This window comes from Desmodus rotundus, chromosome 1 (assembly GCF_022682495.2).
Source record: "Desmodus rotundus isolate HL8 chromosome 1, HLdesRot8A.1, whole genome shotgun sequence".
In the NCBI taxonomy this organism is placed as follows: domain Eukaryota; kingdom Metazoa; phylum Chordata; class Mammalia; order Chiroptera; family Phyllostomidae; genus Desmodus; species Desmodus rotundus.
In genome coordinates this window covers 178451822-178479372 of record NC_071387.1, presented here as the reverse complement: position 1 = coordinate 178479372, position 27551 = coordinate 178451822, and the positions used below count along the sequence as shown (strand labels likewise).

At 51.2% G+C, this 27551-nt stretch overlaps 1 protein-coding gene across 2 annotated transcripts in view; it reads left to right on the top strand.

Moving 5' to 3' along the window:
- LPCAT1 (lysophosphatidylcholine acyltransferase 1) overlaps window positions 1-22223 on the top strand; it is a 40921-nt gene extending 18698 nt beyond the window's left edge. Inside the window, exons 1-13 of one of the 2 annotated variants that reach the window (XM_053913658.2) lie at window positions 6366-6671; window positions 6808-7022; window positions 8604-8716; window positions 9983-10043; window positions 10373-10431; window positions 12513-12547; window positions 13717-13771; window positions 15412-15494; window positions 17704-17829; window positions 18433-18586; window positions 19930-20028; window positions 20281-20422; window positions 21841-22223. In XM_053913658.2, the coding sequence (XP_053769633.1) occupies window positions 6836-7022; window positions 8604-8716; window positions 9983-10043; window positions 10373-10431; window positions 12513-12547; window positions 13717-13771; window positions 15412-15494; window positions 17704-17829; window positions 18433-18586; window positions 19930-20028; window positions 20281-20422; window positions 21841-22025 (1299 nt within the window). In that variant the 5' untranslated portion in view covers window positions 6366-6671; window positions 6808-6835 and the 3' untranslated portion in view covers window positions 22026-22223. Of the gene's footprint in view, window positions 1-6365; window positions 6672-6807; window positions 7023-8603; window positions 8717-9982; window positions 10044-10372; window positions 10432-12512; window positions 12548-13716; window positions 13772-15411; window positions 15495-17703; window positions 17830-18432; window positions 18587-19929; window positions 20029-20280; window positions 20423-21840 lie in introns of those variants that run through there. The other variant, XM_053913652.2, reaches the window with a different exon arrangement.
- The last annotated feature ends 5328 nt before the right edge of the window (window positions 22224-27551 follow it).

Genomic DNA, 27551 nt, shown 5'->3' with positions numbered 1-27551 from the left:
TGAAGGCAGGCTGTGGCTATCTCCTCACTCTGTCCCAAGCATGGTGCTTGGCCTGAGTGTGCTGGACTGTAGTTCCCAAATGAATAAGAGAGTGGGAGGAGTGGGTGAATGATGGAGCAAGAGGTGGGGAGAAGGAGCGAATGAGCTCATGCTGCTGGGCCTGGGTCCCCTGTGGTCCCTGTGGCACTGGGGCAGCGCTGCTGAGCCTCCATGTTTCTCCTTTGGGGATTTTTAATTTCCCTTTGAAGATCACATTTTTTGCAGGTGGTGGGGTTTTTTTTAATGTTATTACTGTAAAATATAAATTTAGTATCAAATACATAGTGGAGCAAAATAAATCTAGACCAAATAGGCATCAGGATTTCCATTTTGGAAGCTTGAGAACCATAGCTAGAAAACAGAGATTTTGTAGTTTTTGACAAATTACAAGTGATTTGATTAAAAGTTTGGGGTTTTAGTAATGGTAGGAAAACAACACTTCCCAGCACTTTTTGTGTGAATTCCTGTTTCTTCTGCTCTGTTCTTAGGCAGAGCTCCCCCTGCCTCCATCCTCCTCTCCCAGCTGCAGATTCTATCTTTTCAAAATAGATGCCTCTGGGCTGGTTCCATTCCTTAGACTAACTCCGGGCAGCCTTTCTTGTCTGTGAATAATTCACTTGGCCTCGTTGAGTGATAAATGGCCACAGCAAACAGTTCCCATAGCCCTGCCTCACAGATGCCTCGTGTGTACGTCCCCTGCATGTGGAGAACCCCACACAAGGAGACTCAGGGTGTCTTCAGTTTCACAAACACTCTGGGCATCTGGGTCCACAGAGACTTTGTATCATTGTGTGTGTGTGTGTGCATGTATATCCATGTGTATGTGTTTCTGAGTTTGCAAGCCTGCAGGAGCAGGCATGTATATGTGTGTGTTGTGTGCATGCACGTGTGTGCACGAGTGGTTGGTGCACTACAAGCAGGCCTGTGTGTGTGTGTGAGAGAGAGGGTATGTGTGCATCTGCACGTGTATGTATACATATGTGAGTATATGTGTGTGTGTGTTTCATGAGTGTGCACGCGTTGCCCCATGTTGAATTCCCGAGGCACAGCCCTCAGGGCTCCATGCAGCAGCATTATGGGAAACTCACTAATGCTGGGCCCTGGGCTGGGGGGTGCTCGAGGGAGAAGAAACACTGCACAGGGAAGTCCTCAGAGGGCGCCCCAGTGACAGAGTGGCTGAGTGTGGGACCGGGGGAGTCCAGAGGAAACAGGCTGTAAAGTAATGGGGTTCAGCGCATATGCACTGCTGCCCTTGCACACAATGTGGAGCATCACCATGCAGTCAGCAGGGGAGCAGGGTCCCTCCATACTGCGCACAGCTGTTCGCTTCTGAGCAGACTGGTGTTAGATTAGGGAGCGTTTTTGCTGAATGTAAGTTAGTGTCATCCAAAAGTTCCTAAAATAAAAATCTTAGGTTTTTTACTGAAAGGAGGAAGGACACACTTTTGCAAAAGGCACCCACTCTAAGTTGCTTTCCAAACACACAGTGTTGTGAAAACTGTAACATCATCTTGCAAAACCTGACCAGCGGACTGACGCCAGAGCCAGGCCAGGCGGACCCACAGTGATGGTCGGTCTCGGTGCTGACCCTTTGGACTCCTATGGGAAAAGGAGTGTATCTTAGTCCTCTCAGGCCGCCTTAATGTAGGACAACCAGCTAGGAGACTAAACGACAGACACTCATGGCTGGATTCTAGAAGTCAGAGGTCAGGGGGCCGGCCTGATCGGTTCCCTAGTGAGGGCCTCTTCCTGGCTGTAGGTGCCACCTTCTCGCTGGGTCCTCGCAGGACAGAGAGTTCTGATCTCTCTTTCTCTTCTTATAAGGACACTGGTCCTATCAGATGAGAGCTCCTCCCTATGACCACATTCAGTCTTATTTCCAAACACAGTCATATTGGGGATTAAAGCTTCAACATAGGAGTTTGGGGAACATGATTCAGTCCTGAGTGCTTCATGTGGGGACTCTGCTCTCAGATCTGAGTCCATCTTCATGACAACTCCTGGTGCCATATGTCCACTGGAGACTGGAACCTGGAATTGAACTTACTTTTAGCTTTCCTCTGCTCTCCTGGAAGCTTCCCCCACCCCACAGTTTCAGCTTAGGATGGCCCCAGAGAAGCCCAGTAGCCCCCACATGCCCCTCACATCTGCAGCCCAGCGCTGCCTCCATGCCTGCTGCCCAGGGACCATCCCTACCACAGCCAGCCAGACCCAGCATTGAGCTCGAAGCTCCTTTCAGCTCCAGGATGTGGCCCGAGACTCAGGCTGTTCATCCTCAACTGCCAATGCTTCACTCCCTGGGGCGGTCCCATCAATGCACAGGCCAGCCGTCCCCTCTCCCATGGTCCGGGTGCTCCCTTTTATAGCAAAACCATTTGAAATATGCACATCAGTGGTCTCCAAGACCACGTGGATCTCAAAGACCCAGGTGGACTGGGCTCTTGCTGCACTCCTCACATGCCTGCATATTCAGGGACCAGCACCCCAGCAGTCAACCCCAGGGCTCAGCGTCAGGACGCTCCCTCCACCCGGACACACTGTGTCCTCAATGTCCAGTCATCCCCTCACCTCCGTGGCCCTTTCCCTGCCGTGGGTCCGTCATGTCCTGCTGGCTGCATCCACCTCTCCCCGACCTCGGCTGCAGTGAGTCCCTGTGCTCTCCTGGTGAGCTCCTCTCGTTCAGGGTGACTGCAACTCTCCATGGGCCAACGACTCCCAGGCTCCTTCCTGCATCTCAGACCTCTCCTCAGCCCACCTTAGAGCTCACACGTATGTAGGTGGCCTCCAATTCAAGGCCCCCAAACAGAGCTTCCAGGCTTCTATCTCCCCACCTCCAGTGATGGGACTTCATATTGTCTGTGGCCAGACCAGGCCCAGGAGTTACTAGGACCCACCCTCTTTTACACATCTCTTTCCCACCATCAGGAAATGTAGTGGCTCCACCTCCAAAATGCACTTGACCCTCCACTTGGTCCCACTGCCTCTGACCCAAGTGCCAGTGTAGCCTGTCAGCTGCTCTCCTTCTCTGTGTCAACACAGCAATCAAGTCTCCTCCACAAATGGAGTCAGAGCATGACTCTCCTCTTCCTCAGCCCTGCAGGAGCTCCGTCCAGGAACCCAGAGTAAAACTCTCCTTCCTGTCAGCACCTGTAAGGCCCTTGTGATCTGTCATCCCTCTTGCTGTCTTCGTTCTCCTCCCTTCCTCTCTTCAGCCACACTCCTGTCTTTTCAGCTCTCTAATGCACTCCTGCCCCAGGACCTTTCAGGCTGTACCCTCCCTTTGGTGTGCTTCATCCAGATACGCGCAGGGTTAGCTCATTACTGTATGTCTGTGCTCAGTAGTTTTCCTTCTGCTGTTCCTGACCCTCCTGACTTTGCTTTCCTTTTATTTCTATTGTTTCATGGACAATACCTCTTTCTAATTTACTCCATGATTCACTAATTTTTTTAAAAAAACTAATTTCCCACCCTAGGGAGTGAACTGCAGGCGGGCAGGGGTTTCTGCCTGGGTTCCCTGATGTGCCCTCATGCCTGGCAGAGAGTGGGTGCTCAGTAAACATTGCATGAATGGAGGGAGTAGAGTAGTGAAGGAGAGCGGGTGGTGGAAGGCAAGTCTGCGACCCACCCTTACAGGTCCCACTCTGCGGTTTCCGCTCCCTGCTTGTAGTTTGTAGGCACCATCACCCCAAGGAAAGGCCTATTACTTGGTCTGTTGAGGACAGACCCCCAACTACCTGGCCGGAGGCAGCCAGGTGCATTTGTACACGGTCTCACAGTGCAGTGCCACCTGGTGGTGAGGTAGTACATGCTCCCATCATGGTCATGGTGGTGGATGTTCCTTTCCCACACCTGTGATTCTCCAAGTTGTGTGCACATTAGCTGGCTTTGTGTTTGAACTTTCCTTCCTTGCATTTTTTTTTTTATTTTGCAGCATTTCGACCTTTCGTTTTGCCTCTTAACAAAAGTATAGTGAGCCCTGAGCATAGACCTCATAGTCACCACTGCTGCCAAGACCCTGTTCTCCTCCTAGTCTGTGTTACTCAGCTCCTGTCTGCTGCCCTCTTGGGCACCATCTACTGTTTCCTGGGCTTGTTTCCGTTGCTTTTGCTTGTGTTTTTGTCCAAGACCTTCTGGTGTACCGGGTTCTTTTCTTAGAAGGAGGACATACAAGACGAACTCAGACGTGTTTCCTGTCTGCTAGTATCTGTGATCCCCCTCTCCCTGCACAGTTGGTGGGTAGTTTGGGAATAGAATTAAAGCTCCCAGACCTTCCCTGGCTGGTGTGGCTCAGTGGACTGAGCACCAGCCCACAAACCAAAGGATCACCAGTTCAATTCCCAGTCAGGGCACACTCCTGGGTTGTGGGCCAGGGCATCAATTGGAGGCGTGCAAGAGGCAACCACACAGTGATGTTTCTCTCCCTCTCTTTCTTCCTCCCTTCTCCTCTGTCTAAAAATAAAATCCTAAAAAAAGCATTTTAAAAAAAGGTTCCAAGTCTTATGTCCTCAGAGCTCTGAAGATGCGGGTCTGCTGCCTGTGGCACCTGCAACGCTGATGCTGGAGTACCTGTCCTTTCCTCACTGGGAGGCCATGGAGTCTTTTTTGTGCTTAGTCACTTCAACAGTTGTTGAAGGAAATTCCTGAGTATGAGACTTTGCAAAAAATTCATTCTGCTCAGCACCTTGACAGGGTGTGAAGATTTATGTCTTCATTCAGCTCAGAGAAACTCTTCTCTTGCCTTATAGTCTGTCCTTCCCCTTCCCTCTTTTTTTCTGCATGTTCTGGGAGATTCCCGGCTCCTCGTTTTCCAGACTTTCTCATGAATTGGTCATTTCTGCAGTGAGACCATTGATTTCCAAGAGTGTCTTCATGTTCCCTACACTTTTCAGAGGGCCTTGTTCTTGACCTTCTGTAACAATACTGATGACAGTGTGAGTTTTTAAACACCCACCCCTTCCGAGCTGGCTCTGTGGATCTCTTCAGTTCATAGTCTGTCCCGGCACGTGGCTGGGTCTGCCCAGATCTCAGATTCTAAGGTGTCCCCCCTGTGTGATGGGTGGAGGTTGGAGTAGAAGGTGGAGGTCCCTGCCCTTGTGTAGGTAGATCAGTGTCCTGATTCATGTTCCCCTGCAAAAGCTCGGTCAGCTTGGGCCTGTCACCATGGGCTGGGCCTTAGCACGAGTGGCTCTGGGCCCCGGCATCGAGCAGTGAGAGGGCTGTGCTCTGAGGCCAGCATCCACGAGCCGTTCTGCACTTTGAGTGGGGATGGAGTCCCTCTAAGACCTTTGAAGAATTGTCAGGTCACCCCCTTCCCTCATATTTTTGTCGTGGGCTGTTTGATCTTTGATCTGAGGTGGTGGGTTTGTCCTTAATAGAAAGATTGAGATTTGATCCCCACTTTTTAAAAACAGCTCTCCTCTCCCTTCTGCCTCTGAACCTGCCTTCCCAGGATGGTTCCTGTTCCCACGGCAGCTTCCTCCACAACCCTGTTACTTCCTCCTTGCAGCCTCACTTCTTCCTCCTTATGCGTCATTGGGCGTCTGTCAGCTTTCGTGTCTGTGCACGTTGTTACTGTGAACAGTGATATGCATTTAAAACGTGCAGTGGGACAAACAGTTACAAGTGTATGCCTGCACGATCCCACTAGCTCTAGCAGTAAAGCTTCGCGCTCGGTCCCTGGCATCTCCCTGTGCGGCCTCAGTCACTGTTTATCATTGGACAGAGATATTTCCAGTGGCTCCTCAGGGTCCCGTGCTCTTCTGGCAACCAGCGACTGCTCAGAGCAGTCAAGGCCTCATCTTCTGGGATTTTCTTGAGGGTTTTCAAGCCTCTTAGGAGGTCAGTCCAGTGAGGCTTGTGGCTCTGGTGTTTCTGCAGTGACTTTGCCCAGTTTGACCACCCAGGTAAACCAGCAGCTGAGTGAGATGTGGCTCCTCATGAAGCGACTCCTCCTCCCCGTCGGCTGGCACGTGTGCAGCCCTATGACTCACTTGCCAGGACACTCACTGACACGCGTCTTCAGTGACACGTTGAATGGTGATCTCGTTTGTCAGAGGTTACCATGACAAGGATGTACAGACTTAAATGCCAAAGTCCTCGTATATTTAAAAATAAATAAATAGGAAATAAATTCCTTTGATCTAGGCTGGTTTTTATTTTTTCTTCCACATCTATTATTTACCTAATTACATCCAGAAAAGGCTCATTTTGATTACATGACACCTGATCCTAGGACCCTCAGGCAACCTGTGGGAGGTAAGATTGGGGAGTTTACATGCCGGCCTCTGCGGCTAATCTCAGCTCTGGGTCGTGTTTTAATACGTATGTGAGGTGTTTGGATGTTTTATCACTTTAAACGTACTTAGAATGCTAACAAATATGTTTCTAACGTTTAAGGTATCAGTATCTATAATTTGGCCCCTGTGCGCTGTTGTTACATATTCCTGGGTCGGGTGTTCTCTTGAAGCTGCTGAGTGACGCAGGAGAGCTGGCCCTCAACTTCCCCGAGTGAATGAATGAAGAAGACCTCCCACTGCACATTTAAATAAAGAGAACAGTACCTTTTCCCCCTTTTGAGGACATTTCAGTAACTGTTGTTGCAAGTATGAGTTGGCCCTGGATGTCTAAGCAAGGTCAGCACTGAGACCCCAGGGCTGGCCCCTGTGTGGCTGGCTCCTAGTGACTGACGTGTGCCTAATGAGGTGGGCGGGCTGGGACCCACCACTCGGCCTCATTTGACTTGCCTTTTACTTGACTTTTGCTTTGCAGGGTCGTGGACTTCCTGCTCAAGGCCATCATGCGTACCATGTGGTTCATCGGGGGCTTCCACTGGGTGGCCGTGAAGGGGCGGCAGGCCCTGCCCACCGAGGCGGCCATCCTCACCCTGGCCCCACACTCCTCCTACTTTGATGCCATTCCTGTCACCATGACCATGTCCTCCATTGTGATGAAGGCAGAGAGCAGAGACATCCCCATATGGGGAAGTGAGTAAGACCCCTCCCCACCCACTGGAGGGAGGGAGCCCCCCACCTGCTGGTCAGTGCCGGTCACTCCCACATGGAGTAGGCACTGGGTCTTGCGTCCCTGTTTTTTTGCCTTTTTTGTGATCTCTGTAATGGTAATTGTTGTGGTTTTTATTTTTTATTTGCATACAAGTGCCCTCAAATATAATGCGTCGAAGTACTTCTTCAAGTTCTATTGCACAGGATTCTGTATAGAAGTCTGGGAACAGCTCAGTAGCCCCAGCCCAGTGCCCTACTTACTATGCCATAAACCCAGGCACGTGAGCGTCCTTAGGCTGCATGACAGATGACTGAAACTGGTGGCAGAAAATGACAGAAATGTGCGTTCTCACTCTGGAGCCAGAAGGTCCTCATCAGGTGTCTCAGGGCTGAGCTCCCTATGGGATGCCAGGATGGGGAGGGTCCTTCCTGCCTCTCCCAGCTCCTCACGCTCCAGGCGTCCCTGGGCTTGTGGCTGAGTCACTCCAGCCTCTGTCTCCATTGTCCCATGGCCCCTCCCTGTGTCTGTGTCTCTGTGTCTCTTATAAAGACACTTGTCATTGGATAATCCAGGGTGATCTCCCTTCAAGATCCTCACCTAATTACATCTGCAAAGACCTTTTTTTAAATGTCACACTCACAGGTTCTGGGGGTTAGGACGTGGACACATCTTTTTGGGGTCCCCACTGAGCACACTCACCATCACTGTGGGAACTGTAAGTAATCCTGGGTACTTGACGTGGTCCGCTCACTTCACAGGTGAAAACATGCCCAGCCTGGCCCAGCCCAGCCCAGCTGGAGCACTGTCCATGGTGCCCCTTGGAGGGTTGGCCAGCCTGTGCCAGGTTCTCAACCACATGGGTCTTTCTCCAGCCGCCCCGCCCCAGCCCTGCCTCTGCTCTCTTCCTCACCCACCAGCCTCTCTGCCTTTTAAACTTCACTTAGGTTCCAGAGCAGGGCTAGTCCAGGCAGAGGCAGGCGATGCTGGGGCAAGGGCTGCAGAAACAGGGGCATCAAATGGCCCCACGTCCCTGCTTCATCCACCTGCTCTGAGTTCCCACATGGCACCTAACGACATTAGTGTTCATCTGACAGTTATATTAGAGACCGTTGTATGGATTTTTCTTTGCCTTTCTGATAAGACGGACACTTTGAGAAAAGGTCCAGTTCATTGCTGCTGTTGGCAAAATAGGTGCTACCGATGTCAACGTGATTGAATGTGGGTCAGGTGGCATCTCTCCAGGCTGTGGTCACAAAGGGTCACAACAGGGTGACTCTTAAACAATAGACATTCATTTCTCGCAGTTCCAGAGGCTGGACGTTCAAGCTTAGGGTCTGGTCTGGTCTGGAAAGGACCCTCCTGTGGGTTGCAAAGAGCAGTTTCGTCACCCCTCTCTCTGTTGCTGGGTTTTTGGCAGTCAGAAATCCATGCCTTGTGGTCGGGCATGGATCCTCACCCACCCCGTAGTGCAGTCCTTGGGACACATGGGGGTCCCGCCTCTCATCCTCCCTGCTGGGGCAGAAGCAGTGCACCCCGACAGGACACCTCACCCTCTCTTTCAGCTCTGATAAAGTACATACGGCCAGTCTTCGTGTCCCGGTCAGACCAGGACTCCCGCAGGAGGACCGTGGAGGAGATCAAGAGACGAGCGCAGTCGAATGGCAAGTGGCCACAGGTAGCGCAGCCCTGCTTGCATTTGAGCAGGTTTATTCCAAAAGATTAAACTTAAAGATTGTGGGGGTGGGGGTGCGGGAAGAAACAAAAGGACCAGAAGTTGCCTTCCCTTGGGGCTGGATATGTTTAGTTTCCTTTTAGTTTTGATGAGTGTGCAAATCTAAGAATCTGCTAAATAGGTACTTTTGGTTCTGGAATTTTAAAATTTAAAGAAATAAGAAGAAACCATTCAGATCTGCATCTCAAGTTCCCCCAATCATCTTTATTAGCAACAAACCATTGTATAAGTTCCGAGTCGGAAAGAGCTGTTAACCTGCCCGTGGGTCAGCGTGGCCTCATGTCTGAGGGGTGCATTCGGCCGCACAGTGTCCCCTGCTTTTAGGCACCCTGGGCTGCGCTGCCTGTCACGCCTCTGCTTCCTGACCCAGACCATGAGGCGTTGGCCTCGGCTGGTGGTAGCTGTGGGGATGTTTGACCCACACTGTATTTCTCTTCTTTTCAATTGAGCGAACATTGAGAAGCTGGGAATCCCACAGGACTCTGGTTTCTGGCTTCTCAGGAAACACTGAGGTGGGGGGTCCTGGCTCTCGGCACCTGTGCCCAAGGACAGCCACTCGGAGTGGTTCCCTGGGTGCCACCCCTGCAAGTACAGATCATTCCCATTCCTCCTTCAGCTTGCTTGCCTGACCCTGGGGCACGGCTCGGTTGGACTCATGCTGGCTCGGTGCCACCTATGGAAATGGTCTTCTTTTCAGGAGCCCGAATTGAAAGCACCACATGGGCTATAGTGGGGAAAGTGCACGTTCCTTTGCTAGAAGTCAGTACAAGTCAGTGTCTGGAAGTCCAGTGGGGAAGGTGTTGCTTAACAGCGGATTCTGTTCATGTTTCCACTTGCTGGGCCAGCATCCCCACTTCCCCCAGGGCCATCCTGAGTCCCGAGTCCTTTAGCCGAGGACTGTCATCTGTGCAGTTGTGTCTGGTGCTTGTGGCAGCTGGGGGGCAGGGGCCATGGTGACCCATCTGCAGGTCCCTGGTCTGAGAAGGCGCATGCTGTCTTCTGTTTGCGTTGCTTCCAGATTTTAATAAATCCCGCAGTTAGAGAGGAGATCAGCGTAAGCTTCCATAATGCATTTCAACTTGTTCAACTGAAAATGATTAAAGTATCTAAATTATGTCAGCAGTAGTGAATTAGATTGTGAAAATTGGCACCTATGAACTCTGAATTACGTCTCTTTATTGCTGAACTCTTTTTCTTTTTAATTTCAAGATAATGATTTTTCCAGAGGGAACTTGTACCAACAGGACCTGCCTAATTACCTTCAAACCTGGTATGTAGTTTTCTTAATTATGTTGTTTTCTTTTCGAGAAAGTAGGGAAGACCCTTGCTCCCACCAAGCCTCTCAGCTGTCCCACCAAAGTGCAGCTCAGCCTGCAGGCACTCCCATCTGCTTCCTGCTGGCAGGGCCACGACCCTGGAATTCTCTGAGAGTTTTCCATCAGCACCGATAAGAGGGAACCTTGCAGGCCCAGGATCGGGGCTGACCAGGAAGGCCTGGTGGGAAGTCCCGTTTTACCCTGAGGCCAGCATGAGATGTGCAGGCGCAGGACCGGCTGCCCTGGCAGTAAGGGGGTGTTCCTTTGTCCCTTTTCCCTGCAGGTGCCTTCATCCCAGGAGTTCCTGTCCAGCCTGTGGTTTTGCGGTACCCAAATCAACTGGTAAGTCTGTTCTCCTGTGGATTTGTGTTAAGGTGAATGGCCTGGGAGTAAGAACTGTGAGGTGTTTGGACACACTGGCTATCCGATTCACCCCGGTATTCCAGAACATTCCCCAGTATTCCGCACAGAGTCCTGCCCTCACAGGTCAGGAACAGGTGGTCCTCCTCTCATGGGATCAACCCTGGCATTTTCATGTGAAATACCCCCACCCCTTGTTGTCAGCAGCTCTCACTGCCCAGTTACACCCCGGGAAAATTTTAAAGAATACTTAAGTTCTGAAAGACCAGGGCAACAGGGAGACAGGATTTAGGTGACTTTTGTGGTTTGTGTGCCTTTATCTTGCCTTGGTTGGGTGTAGAGTTTTTGGTTGTTTAAGAGAGCAAAAGGGGTGTTTTGGCTTCAGAGCGCCTGAACAATCTGGAGGGACCCCCAGCTCAAGGGCAGAGCCTGCCCGAGTCCTCAGAGCAGGTTCCAGCTGAGGCCCCACTGGCCTCTGTGTCCGCACCTGGGAAGCAGCCCCACCATCCCTTCCTCTCGGGTGCCCTGTGGCATGCCTTCCATGCTGGCTGTGGCTCACTTGTGCTGTAACCCCATCTGGTGGACGCCCTCCTGCCTCCATGAGCTAAAAGTCTCTTGCAGCCGAGAGAGGTCCACTCGTGTCCCTGGCCCTCAGGGCACTGGAGGCACCGGCATGGTTCCCCCGGGGTAGGGAGGGACGCGTGAGGTGGATCTGCTCATAACACACAGCTTTTTCTCCGCCGCAGTGTGTCTTCATGACAGCAAAGGAAGGAACTCACAGGTCAGGGCCCAGCGGGCTCTGGAGTCCCTGGTGTAGACGGTGGCAGATTACATACCACATCTATGGGCTCAGGATGCTTCTGGGCCAAGCCCTGAGGGTCCGAGGTTTGCACACTGGACCCTCTGCCTGCAGGTGTGGGCAGGCACAGTCGGGGCTCTCTGAGCGACCAGTAAATAAGTGTCAGTCAGAACTGGTCACCGCGCAAACAGACAGATACGATTATTCTCACAGCACAGCTAAAACTGAAGAGGTATATTTATTCACTGTTCTCCAAGAATCTGACATCAGTGTGTAGAATTCTAGATTTTCCATTCTTTAAGTTTGTTCCCTGAATGTATTTTAAGCAGGGTTCCTTACTGGGTTCTAGCAGCATTCAGCTCAGGAGTCAGAGAAGCGTAGCAGCTGCTTTGCCCTGTGCTGTGGGCCCATGTCATGTGCTCAGCTGCATCGCCACAGGAGCAACCCCACTGCTGGCAGGTCTGAGCACAGACCCATGCGGAGGGGGCTTTGTGGGGGACAGGGACCCCTGTACCATGGGTTTGCAGGGGCCTCTGAGAAGGAGTGCAGGAGATGTCAGGACTATGGAAGGCAGAAGCTCACATGGGTGACCAGTGTCAGGATAGAAACAGGCACCTGTTATCCAGTGTCCCCACCTAGGGCCTGGTGTGGCTCCTGAAGCTGAGGATGCAGAGGGTCTGAAATGCCCTGGTGGGGCCCTGGGCTTGTCTGTGGGGGCAGGAGACCCAGCCCTGCAGTGGCTTGTTCTACCGATTCCCAAGCCTGGGGCTGACCCACAGGAGTGGGGGTGCCGGTGGGTGTTGGGATGGAATTTGGCTGGTGACGGGCAGGCAGGTGTTGCAAGCCCTGTGAGGCCTGCGTGAGCAAGCCTGAGAGAGCAGATGGACAAAGTGGACTGCTCATTGCAGACTGGAGTTGCCAGGGCTACCTTCAGAGGGGAAGGACAGAAAAGGGGAGCTGGGGCTGGGTCTTAGGTGGAGGTTGGAAGTGGTGACCTTGGACCTGTGGGAAGAGATGAGTGTATCTGAGGGGAGGTCTGGGGACCTAGAGGGGAGGAGTACCCACCTTCTCCTTTGCCGCAGAGTGGACTTAGAAAGATGGGGAGACCAGCATCGCTGGGGTCAGTCTCCCCATTTGGAAGGCTAGGATGAGGGCAGGGACAAGGGCGGGCACGCCTGTGGAGGGAGGAGCCCATGTGGCCTCCACAGGGATTCCTGAGGCCTGACTCCTAGCCGTGCTTCATCCACTCATTTCTTGCCCCCAGGACACCATCACGTGGACATGGCAAGGCCCCGGAGCGTAAGTCAGACACTGTGCTGTCTTGTTTGTCCTGTTCTGCCGGGAAGTGCCCCAGTTACTTTTAGCAAATGTGAAACCTGAATATGTGAGCTGCTGCTGTTTGATAGCAGTCATATTCAGTCCATTGTGAAAACTAAATGTAAACATTAGGCTGTCTTCACACCCTGCGTTCCAGGACTTAAATTAAGTGCCTTCAGCCCCATTGAGAAAATAATCAGGAGAACTCTTCTCTTCCTGCCCTGTGTCTGTCAGCTCAGCAATTACCATCCTGTCCCTGGAAAAGGCAGCAGACCTCCAGGGGCCTGCCCTCGTCTTGCTCAGCTATGGGGTGAAGGGCACAGGGGTTCCAGGCACATCGGGCCTCCAAGGTGCTGCTGTTTGAGCTGGTGTTCGGAAATGGAAGGGTGGGTGCTGAGGCCAGGCTGGAGCCCTCCCAGGGCCCCCTGGCCTTGCCAAGGTGTTTGGATTGGGACTCTGGGGAGGCAGCATGTCTGCGTGGTGGTCTTTGCATTTCTGAGTCTGGAACGTGGACAAGGGGTGGTAAGAAGCGACGTGGAAGCTGGGAGAAGGGTTTGGAAGGGGCTTCTTTGGGGCCTGGTGGACTGGGCTCGGAGCTGTCAGTGATGAGGCAGAAGTGGGGTGCGTAAGAGTTAAGAGGGGGACTGTGTATCAAGGGGTTAGTGAGAGAAGGCCCAGGGATGGGATTCTGGATGCCTCCCCATCTCCACTCTGGCAGATAAAAGTGTGGTGATGCTCGTTCTGAGGTCAGGATCTCTGGGAGCCAGGCTTGGGGATGGCATGGCCTAGGGCCTGTCCGGTCTGCGCTGCCAGGAGATCTCCAGGGCCAGGACAGGTGAACGAGATTCCTGAGCTGGAAGACAAGCTTGGGAAATAGTGGCTTGCAGTGCAAACTAAAGTTACAGATACAGGTGTATTTAAGAAGAACAGGGAAGACTGCTATTTACTAAAAGTAGCCTTGCCTCTCACTGCTGTGTGTCAAGGTTTGGATTTAGGCTAAGGCAGGCTCAGCACCCATCCCCTGAAGGAGAATTAACTGCCCAGTGCTGCCCTCTGCAGGGCAAGGGGTCTGGAGTTTTGCTCCAGATTTGGAAGTAATTTAACTCAATGGAATTTTTTTAACGAGTGTTATAAATCTATTTGTTTTTAAGGTTGGAAATCCTGTGGCTCACCCTGTGTCAGCTTCACAATCGAATTGAAATTGAGGTTTGTATAGATACAGTGTTACACAATGTTATGTTGGAGTTATAGATGCATTCTATCAAGGTCTTTAATAGATTTAGTATTATATTAGTGTCTGTACAAACGTAATGCTAACAGTGTTATGTTGTCTGTAGAGGTACAATGTTACACTGGTATCTGTACAGATACAGTGTTACATCATCTGTCCCTTTGAACTCTTCTCATTTCTCACAGCTCCCCAGAGGTGCTTCCCAGTAATTTTGCATCAGTTTGTGCATCAGTTTGTGTCTCTTCGATGATTTTGAATACATTCAGATAAGATTTTTAAATCTACAAGGAAGCTAAACCCATCATTCTTTTATTATGTTAGTAGAGCTTAGGGGCATCTAAAATTGACACGTATGCAATGAGAAATGTTTTAATTTTTACCTGACACTAATACTGCTGAATTCATACTGCTAAATTTGTCTCACTGTCATCCTCTCTCCGACACTTGGTCAGGTCATGCAGCCTAGCTTTCAGTTTGCATCCCGTTGAATGTCTCAGACAGAGTTGCAACATCCATCCTGTCAGCCAAATTAAATACACTTATATTTGTTTGGCTTGTAAATATCTGAGTGAATGAGGAATAGACTTTATTTTCTTAAAAAGGGAATTAACAGGCTACTCCTATACCTGAAAATTAAAGATGAGTTATAGGCAACTTAAATACTTAATGAAACAGTTTACTACCTTCTGACAAACTTTACAGTGATACTGACTATAGATGAGCTGGCTTTCCGCCAGGTTTTCCACTTCGGTAGAATGTAGGCTACTTACCACTCAGGACTGAGCTGAAAGGGCCTTGGCCCAAGTCCAAGTGTAGCAGGGCCTCTGCTTAGGATATTTTATGTGGCTCACCTGCTGGTGGAAACAGCTCTATTTCAGACCTGGCTTCTAATTGTAAGCATTGGGAAGAAGCTACGTGGCTCATGAAATCCCTCTAAATCTATTTCCTGGTGTTACTCCTCCAGGACGCTGATGCTAATGTGAGGAACTACTGCAATTTACATGGTTCTTTTCGATGTAGCTGTAAGCAAATAGTTATATGATGAGAATTAATAGGATTTCAGGGTGTTCCTGAATTCCTAAGTATTCGTATTGAAGAACAAGGGCTCGTGGTGGTTTCCCTCTTCTGCATGGTAGGACTTATTTAAAAAGCCTTGTAGGTGTTGCTCACTCGAAGACGTGTTCATGGGACAACTTGTTGCAATCGCACAACACAGTAGATGTCAGAAAGCTGGTAACTGCCTTTTAGATAGAACTAGTTTGTTGTGTTATCCTCAGCACGGAACTGAGAACTTCAGAAATGAAAACACACGTGCACATAACTCTTTTGTGTCTAAAGACCAAGCCCCTGTGTGAAATTACAAATCCAGGACTCTGGCCACAGCTTCAGTGTCGGGGGAGCGGGCACTCCTGGTGACCAGTGGTGAGCTGTGAGTTTTCCACACACGTGTGCATGTGTGTATGTGCACGCACGACCACTGTGAAGGTGATTCTAATGGGAAGTGCTTTGGCAGATCTTAATTTTGTCAGTCTCACGATTGTCACTTAAGGTTGGTGTCGGTAAGGTGGGTGCCTTGTGACGCTGTGGAAGTGACGTGGCTTCTCTGTGTGCGCAGTTCCTCCCAGTGTACAGCCCTTCGGAGGAGGAGAAGAAGGACCCTGCCCTGTACGCCAGCAACGTGCGCCGAGTCATGGCTGAGTGAGTGTGCCTTCCTCCTCCTCCTCCCAGACTCTGATCCCCTGGACTTCCCTGAGTACCACGCAGGGCTCGTTCACCTGCTGTTTCCCTCCTTAGCATCACTAAAAACAAGGAAGCCAGTAGCATCAGGAAAACAGGTTGTTGACAAGCTAGCGAACAAGCATGGACTGTGCCTTTTGGGCACACACTGGACGTCTCTGGGTTTTGTCAGATGACGTTTCTGCTTGTTCAGCATTTGGAAGATGCTTAATCATCACTTAATTTCACAAATGTCGAGTGTGCCCGTAGCCATCAGTCCCCACGGGTGCCGCGTGTGTGGGCGCCCCCCGTAGTGATCACAGCCGGGCCCTCGGTGAGGGCGCTGATCTGTGCGGACTTCAGGGTCTGGGCAGAAGTGTCCGAGAAGCCTCACCGTCCTTCTGCACATACAGTGTTTATTAACGCTCCTGCTCCATCGCACCAAGCTCGGTGTGGTCGCTGTACACCTAGGCTTGTGCGGTGACTTGTCCCACTGGTACAGCACCTGTGCCACAGTCAGGGCCTTGCCCACCTCCTCTTTCCTGCTGTTCCCGGCTTGTTCCAGGCAGTGGTAGTGTCAGCTCATGCCCCTCTCCCTCCAACCACCCTCGTCCCTCCTGTCCCGTCCTCTCCCCCACTCCTCCATCCTATTCTAGGGCAGCAGGGGCTGCCCCCGACTTTGCCCACCTCGGTGCCTGGGGGCAGCTCAGCATTTCAGTGGCTCTGATAGTGAGTGTTACTCATGTGGGGTCTACGCAGCTGCATAGGAGGTGCTAACAGTTGCTCCTGCTGACCTGTGTGACTTAGGCTTCTAAAGTAAAATACCGCAGTGCGCACATTGCACCCTCACTTTAATGCGTTCTGTGAGAGTGTATGGGGCAAAATCATGCATGTCACCTCAACATACATGAATTAAAACTCAGCAGCATGTTCGGTCTTTGTCCACGGGCTCCTCAGAAAGTTGGGTGCTAGGGACAGAGTATACTCCCCCTCCCACCACTCTGAAACTCCTTCTCCCTCTCTCTGAATCATGCACCAGCCACCAGGATACACTTGACCCTCAACTTTTGGGAAGTCAGGGCTCTCAGTGACACCCTTGTTCAATCTCTTGATAAAAAAATAACATCCATCCATGGAATTGCAGGCTTAACGGGTTAGGTAGAAATATTTGTAATACACATTGAAATAAATTAACTACTAACAGTTTTAAAGATATGTGTCCTAAAGAAACTATCCGTATCAGTAGTGGGGCATCGTGATTTAGTCAATGGAAAAGGACAGATAACCCACGGGGCGCCCTCTTGTCACAGCAGAATTTCAGTGGGTGTCCCCTCTCTCATCTTTAGTCTCACCTTGGAATGCACCTGGACAGGGCCAGGATCCCCAAGGGCTCTGTGGGTGGCCCCTCAGCTGGCCTTGTCCCACCTTCCTGTGGAGTGGTCCGAGACACTGCTGATATGATTGTGGCTTCTGTCCCCAGAGGGTTACGCCTGACCTTGTCAAGTAGAAGGTCAGAGTTACTGTTTCTTTCTCACATCATTGCACACTATTTTCATGGCAACAGCAACGTTTATTCTGACCATTGAAGCTCACTCAGCTATTAGGGTGGGGGACTGTTTAGTTTTTTATACTGGGTAAATTTCCTACCTTGAATGTTTTCTTTAATAGTCAGGAAAGGTTTTTTTCATGGACTCTGACTCTCTCCCCAAAGTCAGGGCAGTGCCAGCTGTAATAAAAGCGATCCCTGGTGACCTGTGGAGAGTTGAGCTTCCCCATCAAACACCCCCGTGGGACAATGTTATCATCAAGGCCCAAACACATGCTTGTTTTCTAGTGTGGCGCAAACTGAGATAATTCTGAGCTAACAGCAATGCTAGGGGCAGCCCCAGGTTCCAAGTAATTGAAATGCACAGTCAGCTATCAGGCACTTATGTTTCGTGCTCAGCATGGACTTACCACGTCACCCTTCTGTGCTGCTTGGCATTCTGAGTCTTCCCCTCATGTACACATCGCCGTGTGGTGAGGGTGCCGTGGGGGCTCAGAGCAGGATGTAGGATGCACGTGCCGGCGTTGCCTCTGCCAGGGTTTCTGCCAGCAGAGCCGACTCAGGAGAGACCTTAGGGAAGCTCCCGTGAAGCTGGGCAGCTGCCATGCGGGGCGCTCACGGTAGGGGTCCTCCTCTCTGCTGTAGGGCCCTGGGCGTCTCTGTAACCGACTACACCTTCGAGGACTGCCAACTGGCCTTGGCAGAAGGACAGCTTCGTCTCCCTGCAGACACCTGTCTTCTAGAATTTGCCAGGCTGGTGAGGGGACTGGGGTGAGTGCCTTATTTTTTTTTTACTCTTGAACAGTTAGGACGCTTGCTTGAAATCTGTGACAAGCATTGGGGCTGCAGTGTGAGACAAGGCAGGTGTGTCGTACTCAGCAACAGTGAGAGAAAAGCTTTGTCCTGGACCGGAAACTTCTAGCAGAACCTCACAGGGGCCTCCACCCTGCAGGTGTTGGTGCCTGAGGTGGAAGTCACAGTGACACCCAAGCACTGCCTGACGTCTCTCTATCAGGACAGGGAATCAAGGAGAGTTGGAGTGCTTATTCTGGTGGCTCGTTTTTTTGGTTTTTGTTTTACTTCAATCCACACAGAAGCGAGTGCCTTAAAACCCCTAGTGGTCGATGCCAGCTCCCCGTGGAGCCACACCGGGAGGACGTCCTGGTGTGCACCCTGCCAAGGGTGGAAGTGCTTCTGTGGACACTTAGACGAAACCCATTGCATGCCTTCAAGTTACTAGAAGCCTCCTCTTGGAAACTAGCTGCTCAGTCTATACATAGTTTTGATATTTTGGTAGGTCTTAAAACAGTAAACTTCCTGTTTTTGGCATTCTGTGATCTTATTGAAATAAGCCTTTTTCTCTTTTTTGTTTAGCCTGAAACCAGAAAAACTTGAAAAAGATCTGGGTAGATATGCAGAAAGTGCTCGGATGAAGAGGGGAGGGAAGATCGATGTGTCCGAGTTTGCGGCGTACCTGGAAGTCCCTGTGTCAGACACGCTGGTTGACATGTTTTCCCTGTTTGATGAGGTAGCCCTGTCACCTGGTGGAGTGTGGGGGGTGTCAAAACCTTAACTTCTCAAAGTATAAATTGTTTTCCTTATAATATAAACATTCTTTAGTCAATTTTGGAAGTAGAGAAGGGAAAACCACCCCTAAATGGCCCCATCCTACCAGTCCACCTGTCTTGTATTTTCTCCCATGCTTTTAACTGCACAAAAAAATTGACATTTAAATTCATGTTTGCTGATGAACACGTCCGTAGTTTAGGTTTCCTTAAATCAGATCACATGGCGGTATCAGCCAGCCGGTAGCCCCTGCCACATCCCATCCCCAGAGGCCCCCACTGACCCAGCTCAGGCAGACCTTCAGTCATGTGGTGTGTGTGAAGGGGCTCCTTCAGCCATGAATGTTCCGTGTGAACACATAGCATTTCGTGTGTGTGTGTGTGTGTGATATACCATGTTCCATGTGACAACATTGCATGTTCTTTGTGGCCACAAGGCCCAGCGTAGCCTGGCATGGCAGAACCAGGAGAGTCGGGTGGGTGATGTGGGCACAAGAGACCTCATGGGTTTGCAGGTCATGCAGCACCACCATGTGACACTGAGCGGGTGGGCCCATCTGGGAGTCTCTCTGATTAGAAATGGCTTTCCACGACTTGAGGGTGTGGGTTTCTGTTACTGTCAGAGCCACAGCTATGGCTGCATTTAACTTGGGCACTTTGACAACAGCGTCAGGTTTGAAATAGGGGAATGAGTGTGGTTTCAGTTGGTGACATCAATGATGTGTTATTAGTGAGCCTTCGTCGAGCACCAGACATCTTACCACAGCGAGCGGGTTGTTCATTTTTATTGTCGCGTATTTCTTGGGCACGGTGGTCTTACAGGTAGGAATGTCCTCCTCTTCACAGAGAGCCTCAGACTGGAGGCTAAAGACCTTCCCAGAGCCAGGTGCACATAGGCGTGAACTCGGCCTGCTTGGTGCCTGTGGCTGGTCCCATGCCGTGCGTCCGCATCCAGCTCGGACTCGCCTTTATTCTGCTTGCTCACCGTGTGGCTTCCTGCAGACGAGGTTCTCAGAGCCTGAATGTGGACCCTGCCGCTGGCAGGTCTTTTTCTGAAAGGAAAGCTTTCTTAGGCAACAGTCATCATGCCTCACGTACTGAAAATTGGTTGTAATGGCCTAAAAAGGTGGAGTTACCTTAGGGAAGCCAGTGGTTGTGCACATCCTTCCAAATGCTCTTTTCATGTAGACAAATGGTCTTGAATTTTTGTGGAGCTAACCTTTAGTTAACACTCAGTGGCCACTGTTGAACCCAGCTCTCCCGCGGGAGGTGGCTGAGCTGCTCCTGAGGGCTCTCCCTTTTACAGAGCGGGGGCGGCAAGATGGACCCTCGGGAGTATGTGGTTGCCCTGTCTGTTGTCTGCCGGCCGGCCCAAACCCTGGACACCATGCAGCTGGCGTTCAAGGCAAGTGCAGGGTGCATGTGAGTTTAATTTACAGGGACAGTAAGACATGGGTCACATCAGATCTGTGATGCATCTGTATAGTCCCCAGGCTGACAGGCTTGTTCTGGCCATGCTGCCTGGTGGGATCGGAGCTTGCTGGAGAGCTGGAACCCCAAGGGAGGAAAATCGGGCCACTCTGGACAGGCGGTTGGGGCTGGCAGGGCCGAGGACGAAGGAGGGGCACCCCGGGCTAACACCAGGCTTGCCTTGCAGATGTACGGGTCTCAGGAGGATGGCAGCATAGATGAGGATGCCCTGTCCAGCATCCTCAAGACGGCCTTAGGGGTGGCGGAGCTCACCGTGACCGACCTCTTTCGGGCAATCGACCAGGAGGAGAAGGGAAGGATCACATTTGGTGAGAGGCATTGGGAGCAGGGAGGATGGCCCACTTGTGCAGAAAGTAGGGGACACACCTGGAGCCCCTGCCCACCTGTGCTCGCCAGGCACCCTGTGTCTCCCATAACACGGAAATTCTCACGAGGAAGGTCCTTCCCTGAAACCTGACCGGGATGGGTGGGAGCTTTCAAACCCAATTTCTTCAGACAGTTAATAGAATCAAATTCCAAAAGCTTGGCTATAGAGCTTGGACCCAGGACAGATGCTGTCCTGGGGGCTGGGGACTGTGGGCTGCGAGCTGTAGGCATGTGTGCAGGACCAGGGCAGGGCATCCACAGTCAGGGTCCCAGTGCAGGAGCGGGTCCGCCTGCCCATGAGGAGTGACTGTTGGGCAGCTCCTCCCTGGGAAGCTTTGGCTTCATTATCTGTGGCTGCACAGAGCAGGATGGCTGGATCCCTGGGCACCAGGATCTGAAACCCTCCTGTGGGCCGGGGGGTAGCCAGGCAGCAGTCTCTTGGAAGGCAGCCTGCTCTGCACACCGGCCAGCATGCACATTGCGAAATAAGCATGTGTTCTTGCTGGAAAGCAGGCAGACATTTGCTCAGGAAAGGTCAGCGTGCACATCTTGTTTGGACATGTTTTAAAATTGCATCCAAATGTCAGGCACGGGTGCGGGGTGGGGGTGGTTGGCCGGGCGTGTACACACACAGTCATGCGTCTGCGTTACAGCAGGCCGTGCTTCCAGTGGTTGGGGGGCTGCCGCTGACCAGCTGCAGACTTTCCCAGTAAAAGCCATTCTGAGCTTCCCACAAGGAGACGACACATGTGTCCCTGGAGCCTGCAGGCTCCTGCCCGCAGGCCTCTGAGCATCACCTGCTCCCAGGGTGCCTGAGTGTGAGCCTGAGGCTGCTCTGCACCCCGAGACCAAGCCCTGGGCCACTAGGAGGTACACAGGCATGAAGCCACTCGGTCCCTGTAACCAGCTTGGAGGATAACCTCCGTGCGTGCCTGTGCTCAGTGCGTGAGCACTGGTCTTCCCAGTGCTCAGGCATGTCCATCAACAGCGCCCGCCTCGTGGAGCATTAGTCGCCACCCTCTGTCCTATCCCTGACCCAGCTCCTGTGGCGAGCAGCGCCCCCTCACACGTGCTGAGTGGCCCGAATTGCTGCTGAATTCAGGGGCATACGATGGTCTGAGGTCTCCCCAAAGCAGGAGTAGCTGAGAGGACATGGTGGCTGCCCCTTTGCTTTTGCTGTGATTTTGTCCGCAGCAGAGAAAAACTGAGGGCAGGTTCCTGTCCTCACCTCCAAGACCATCAACGTAGACCCCAGCCCTGCAGCAGGAGGAGCGGGCACGCCATGGGCCCAGGAATGAGCTCCACACTCTAGATGTCTACCCCCAAAGCCCCCGCAACCATGGTGTCCTTGTCTTTCCAGCTGACTTCAACAGCTTTGCAGAAATGTACCCAGACTTCGCAGAGGAGTATCTGTACCCCAACCAGCCTCCTTTTGAGAGCTGTGCACAGACGCCCCCTGCTCCTACCCCCAACGGCTTCTGTGCTGACTTCAGCCCAGAGAACTTGGATGCTGGGGAGAAGCCTGTGCATAAGAAACTGGACTAGGACAGAAGGTGCTGAAGAGATGAGGCTGCTCCCTGGCGGTCACTACCCCGCCTCCCCGTGGCCGCGAGCCCATCCGCTGTGACCACCTCCGGGTTCCACTCTCCACATAGGCTGCACGTTCACTGTCCCCAGGCCCGACTTCCAGAGGCTGGGTTTGTTTCTACTCTGCTTCTCTGTGAGGCACCAGCCTGTGGGGCACCTGTGGGGCACCTGGAAGGAAAACCTCATGCTGACAGCACCTGGTCTCCTCACAGCGAGACCTCGTGGGGCACGCCCTGTGCACCCCTGTGCATCATGGCCTGGTTCCGGGGGTCTCCCTGCCAGGCAGGTCCCCGGAGCGCTGGGTGGAAATCGGGCGTGGTTTGTTTTCACCCGCCGTGCCCTGGTTTGGGGTTTCCATCTCCCTCTTTCCACACTGCCCCCGTGGTCAGCTGGAGGCAGCGCACACGGGCGGGCGGCCTCCGCGCACACTCGGAAAGTGGGACATGTGGCGTGTGTTTCAGTTCCAGCACAAGCCCTCCGCCGACCTCTGGGGTCACAGTGTGGCCGACCCGCCATCTGGTTTTTAAACATTTCTATATTTGTGGGAGTTCATGAGTATTTTATAAACTTCATTTAGATACTTCAGGAGACACTTAGCATTTTTTTTAAAAAAAAAAGAAAATTGTTTTTCTACTTCATTTTCTTTTGAAGGTCAGAGGATATTTATTTATAGGCCTTTTTTGATAGAATCTGAGGCTGTCTGTGTCTTTGACGTCACCTTCTCTCCGGCCTCTCTCCACCAGGTCAGTTTCTCTCCTGTTTGGGCCACCACGAGCACCAGCCCAGAACTGCTGGTTCTGATCCTTAGTCCTTCTTAATTCCCCTCTTTTTTTATGTGTTACCAGCTTGGTATTTCTGTTTTACTGTAATATCATCTACTTCATCGTAGTGTCAGCCCCAGTGGAAGCGTTGAACGTGGGTGGCATGAGTGAGGACAGAGGACTGGTCCCGGCTCATTTGTTGTGCGTGTGTGTGCGCGCCTGGGGCAGGCGTGTGGGCCCTGCTCGGAGGTGCCCGTGTTCCCTCTGCTCCGGGCTGTGGTGAGTAGGATAAAGGAGCCGCCCCTGCAGGCATATGAACTGTGGGCAGAAACAGCGTGGAGAGTAGCGGGAGCAGGTGACAGCCTCGTGCAGATGTCCCTCCTGTCACTGGGACAAGGGTGGCATCGGCTCTAACGGAGAAGACCTCAGGCCCCTTCCTGAGTCAGGTGGGGAGAGGTGCCTCCTGGCACAGGAAAGGGGCACGGCAGCGTTGCCTTTGCTCATCCTGAAGTCACCTGGGTTCATTTCCTTAGGACACAACTGGGGCCTGTCCTTAAAGCACAATCGTAACCACAGACTCCAATGTGTGCCCCGAAGCAAAGCCTCTGGGTTCCTTTGGGGAAGATCATTTTTTGTTTTAATTTCTAAAATGAATGTTATATTAGGGGCTTCAAAGTGACCACCAGGGCCAGAAGCACAGGGAAAATGTTTACTAACTTTCTGAGGCATGACATGCATTTCTACCGCTAGACGTCAGGACACCCCTTCATTCCGGTCAGCGGTCGCCTCCACCTTGCTCCAGCTGCTCACTGCCAGCCAGGATGCACACAGGGACGGGGTGAGCTGAGGCCCGTGCCAGGCGCTCGGCTTGTCAGACACAACAGAAACTCAGATGCAGCCTTGGTAGCTGACGGTGATTGATTTTATAATCATAAAATGCATAAAGATTCATTTTTAAAAGAGAAAAACCTACCCGTGACCAATGAAGGAGGTGAATAAACTAAGATATTCTGAGGGAAGGGGCCTGAGCTTGTGGCCTCCGTCCTTCATGTCTGTGGATGAAGGGTTTTTGGAATGAAATGCCATTGTGCATTTTCAGGAAAAAAATCTCTGAGAAGCAGACTTTGAATGGATGTTTGCTCCTCCTGATCCACTTTCTCTGTCGTAGTGACTGAGTGGCATTCAGAACTGTGAATGTACATAGTGTCGGAACTTAATCCCTTCAGTGTGAGACAAGGACAGAGCGGCAAGTGCAGCCCTGGCCCTGCTGCCTGCGGGGGGGCCCTGCTGGGTCGCAGGGGCCCTGCTGGAAAGGGTGCCATGTAAAGAACTTTGGATTTTCAGTGGAATGAATAAAACAAAGTCCTATGTACTTGAAGATGCTCTTTGTTACATGTGTGTGGTTTTTTTACTAGACAACACAAACATTCTTAGGCTGTGATGGGAGGACCAGTCAAGATGAGATTTTTAGCATGTCTGGGAAACAATTGAAATTCTGCAGAAGCAGCAAAGGGAAGATCTGGACTGTTTCAGTATCATATGGACAGGGGCTGACATTTCACGGAACCCAGGCTTGCGTGACTGCCTCCCTGGTGAATTGATTTTAGTAATTTCTCTGTATTAAGCACACACACCTTAAGTACACCTTCCAGTCCTCCTATTAAATCAGTAAAGGATGTAGACATAGATGTAAAACAAACAGAACTGTTGTATTACAATCCCGAACACTATGTGAAAGCATCGAGGTTGTGGAGCCCCTGGCTTCAGGGCTCAGGTCACCCTTAGGGACGTGGTTTGTTCACAGAATTGAGTCAGGAGCCACTGGCAGGCGTGACGGAGGAGGACACGCACCGCGGTGCCGTCATTCATGCAGCAGTCCTTTTGGTTTACTATGTACTTGTGGGCCCTTTTTAACATAATAAATATGTGTTGCCTGTTGGGTTAAATTTAATTTCTTGAAAGAAAGGGATAAAGCAGACAGGATCTGGACATTTCACATCCAAAGATGGACTCAGGTTTCTGGTCCAAGAAGTCACGGCAGCCATGGAGCAGGGAGAGGGCGGTGTGGCTGCAGGTGGTGATGGGAGTGTGTGCCTGCCATGGACCTGCCGCCTCCTGTGTGTGTTCAGCTCTCCTGCATTCTGACAGGAACAGGCTGCTGCTGGAGACTCCACCAGAATTGAGAAAAGAAGAAAGTCTCTCCCCTCTCCTCTGCCACCCTGCCAGTCTTGGCTGCCACCGTCCCTGTCCCTACCCCACGTCTGCTGACCCAACCAGGGCTGCAGACGAATGACCAGTACTGTCCATCCCACAGCTATGCAGCCTCCATTCTCACCCTTCTTCCCATGTGTGAGGTACACCCACTATGTGCAGTACACCCACTATGTGTTCCCCCATGACATGATACAATGATCATTCCTCCAAACAGATCCTTTGGCCTTCTCCCAAAAATATGACTCTTCAAGTCCTTCTCTGGGAGACGTTAATTCCAGCATTGTCACATGCCTTCCTGGGTATGCTCTAACAAGAAAACTTAAGAAAATTCATCATTCAACCCTAAAAAAAAAGGTTCGTTCAGCACCATTCATCTTCCCTCTATAAAATAGCAGACACTGAGAAGTGGGGAAGTGAGGAAGTAGCTAAACTAGTGTGCATGCTGTCTCACACGGGCTCCCATGTGCATACACGCCAGGCTGGGAAGACTGTGTGTGGTCACCCATTCTGTAGCAGTTAAGTTGCAGTGTGCAGCAGTCGTACTTAAATCTTCTACCCCACCCCACCCCCTAGTCCATGGTCCTGTTTGCTTGGGTCCAACCAGTACCTTTGAAGGTTAGGATTCTTTACCTGGTGAAGGGATTCAAATTTTTATCCCAAAGTATCTGTCTTGCATTTATCCGTCACACTAGGAGTCGTGAAAGTATGAACAGGAGCCCAGTGGTGCTCCTAACCACACCCCACTCCGTATCTGTCGTTCGTGTCGGGGCCACTCTGCCATCCTATTGGTTCAGTCACTGGAGTAGCCACACGTAGCTGCTGAGCATCTGAATTGCAAGTGTGATGGGTTCATTGTGTCCCCAAGTAGGAGCATCCACCCTTGGAAATAAATCTCTTTTAGGCAGAAGAGCCCAAACATGCAGAGAAGAGAAAGGTGAACAGGCTGGCCAGTCTGTGGCTTGTCCGCTGTGATAACAGGGGCTCGGGATTCAGGGTCAGCGGGTACATCACTCCTCTCTCCTTCTCTCAGGTCACTTGCAGCTCTGCACAGCATCTTCACTGTGTCCCAGTCTGGCAGCACCGCCCCTCTCCTGGGACTGTGCCAGGGGAACTGTAGTGACAAATCACACGGTAGGTGCTGCATCTTCCATCCCAAGGGAACCATGTGGCTGCACTATAACTCCATGAGTAGGATTGTGCTCCTGTAGAGGTGTGCACTGCAAGGCAGGGAAGGAGAATGTGAACGCAAAATGTAACACAAGTCACCTTCCATTCTGCCAGGCCAGCTGTTCGGGGTAAGGGGAACTTAGGAGGAGCTGGGAGTTCAAGTGCGTGCCTGCAGCCATGTTTCCTTTGCAATAAAATGAATTCCTTAGCAATTTAATACAATGTGGGCAATGGTGAGCCAGTCACTCACTTAGCCCACAGGTGGTGCGGAAGCAATTCCAAGGGCAAAAAAAGACAAATCCTTATCAGGATAAGAGCATTAAAACGAGGACACGCATGTTCTCTCGACAATGGGAGTGTTCGGTGAAATCAACAGGACCCCGAGGAAATAGTACCACCCAGGGGTGAGCCCTGGACCAGGTCCCCACAGGTGGGAATCCAGTGATGGCCACATCGGCTGAGGCTGTTCTTGCTGATCTGCGTTGTTGATCACACACCATCTCAGTCCCTCCAGTGCCCCTTATGGCGGGGTCTAGTGAATACACACTGGGAAAGTAGCCAGCTGTCTGTCACGTGTTCCTGGGCCAGGCCATGGAGAAAAAAAGTATCAGTGAGCCATGTCGGTCCCAATGAAGCACAGACCAAAAAAAACTGACTGAAAAAAGTAAAATAAGGTGTTTTATCACATGTGATTAGAGTCCCAGAAAAGGGTGATTAGGACAAAAATTACTTGACAAACAATGGCCGGAATTATAAACTCAAAACACCCGAGAAGCTCAATAAGCCACAAGCGGAATAAGTATAACAAAAATACAGGAAGGCACACTATAAAATCCTGAAAGTCTCTGATAAAAAAAAAAAAATCTTAAAAACAGCCAGAGAAGAAGAAACAACGTTGCAGAACCAAGGTAAGAGTGGCATGCACGTGGCGACTGGGCCTGCCAGGGGGTCAGTGTTGTTTGAAGGTGGACAGAGATAATTTAAAGCATATGTCTAAGTTCCCCAAAGAAAACACAGAGGTGCAGCTAATAAGCCAATAGTGCGCATAAAACGGGATATTTTCAAGTAATTATTTTTTCCAAACTAAGCAGGACAGTTAAGAAAAAAAGAACAAGGTACAGATAACACAAATAGAAAACAAATAGCAAATGGTAAATTTAAATTCAACCACACTAACAATGTCATTAAATGTAGACTAAAACCTCCAACATGACCGTTGCTAGACCAAATAAACAGACAAACACCTGTTTAAACACCTACTGAAAGTAGAAGACTTGGGAAATACATGTAACATGCAAACATAACGTAAGAGAGTGGATGTGGCAAGGAGAACATCCCACTA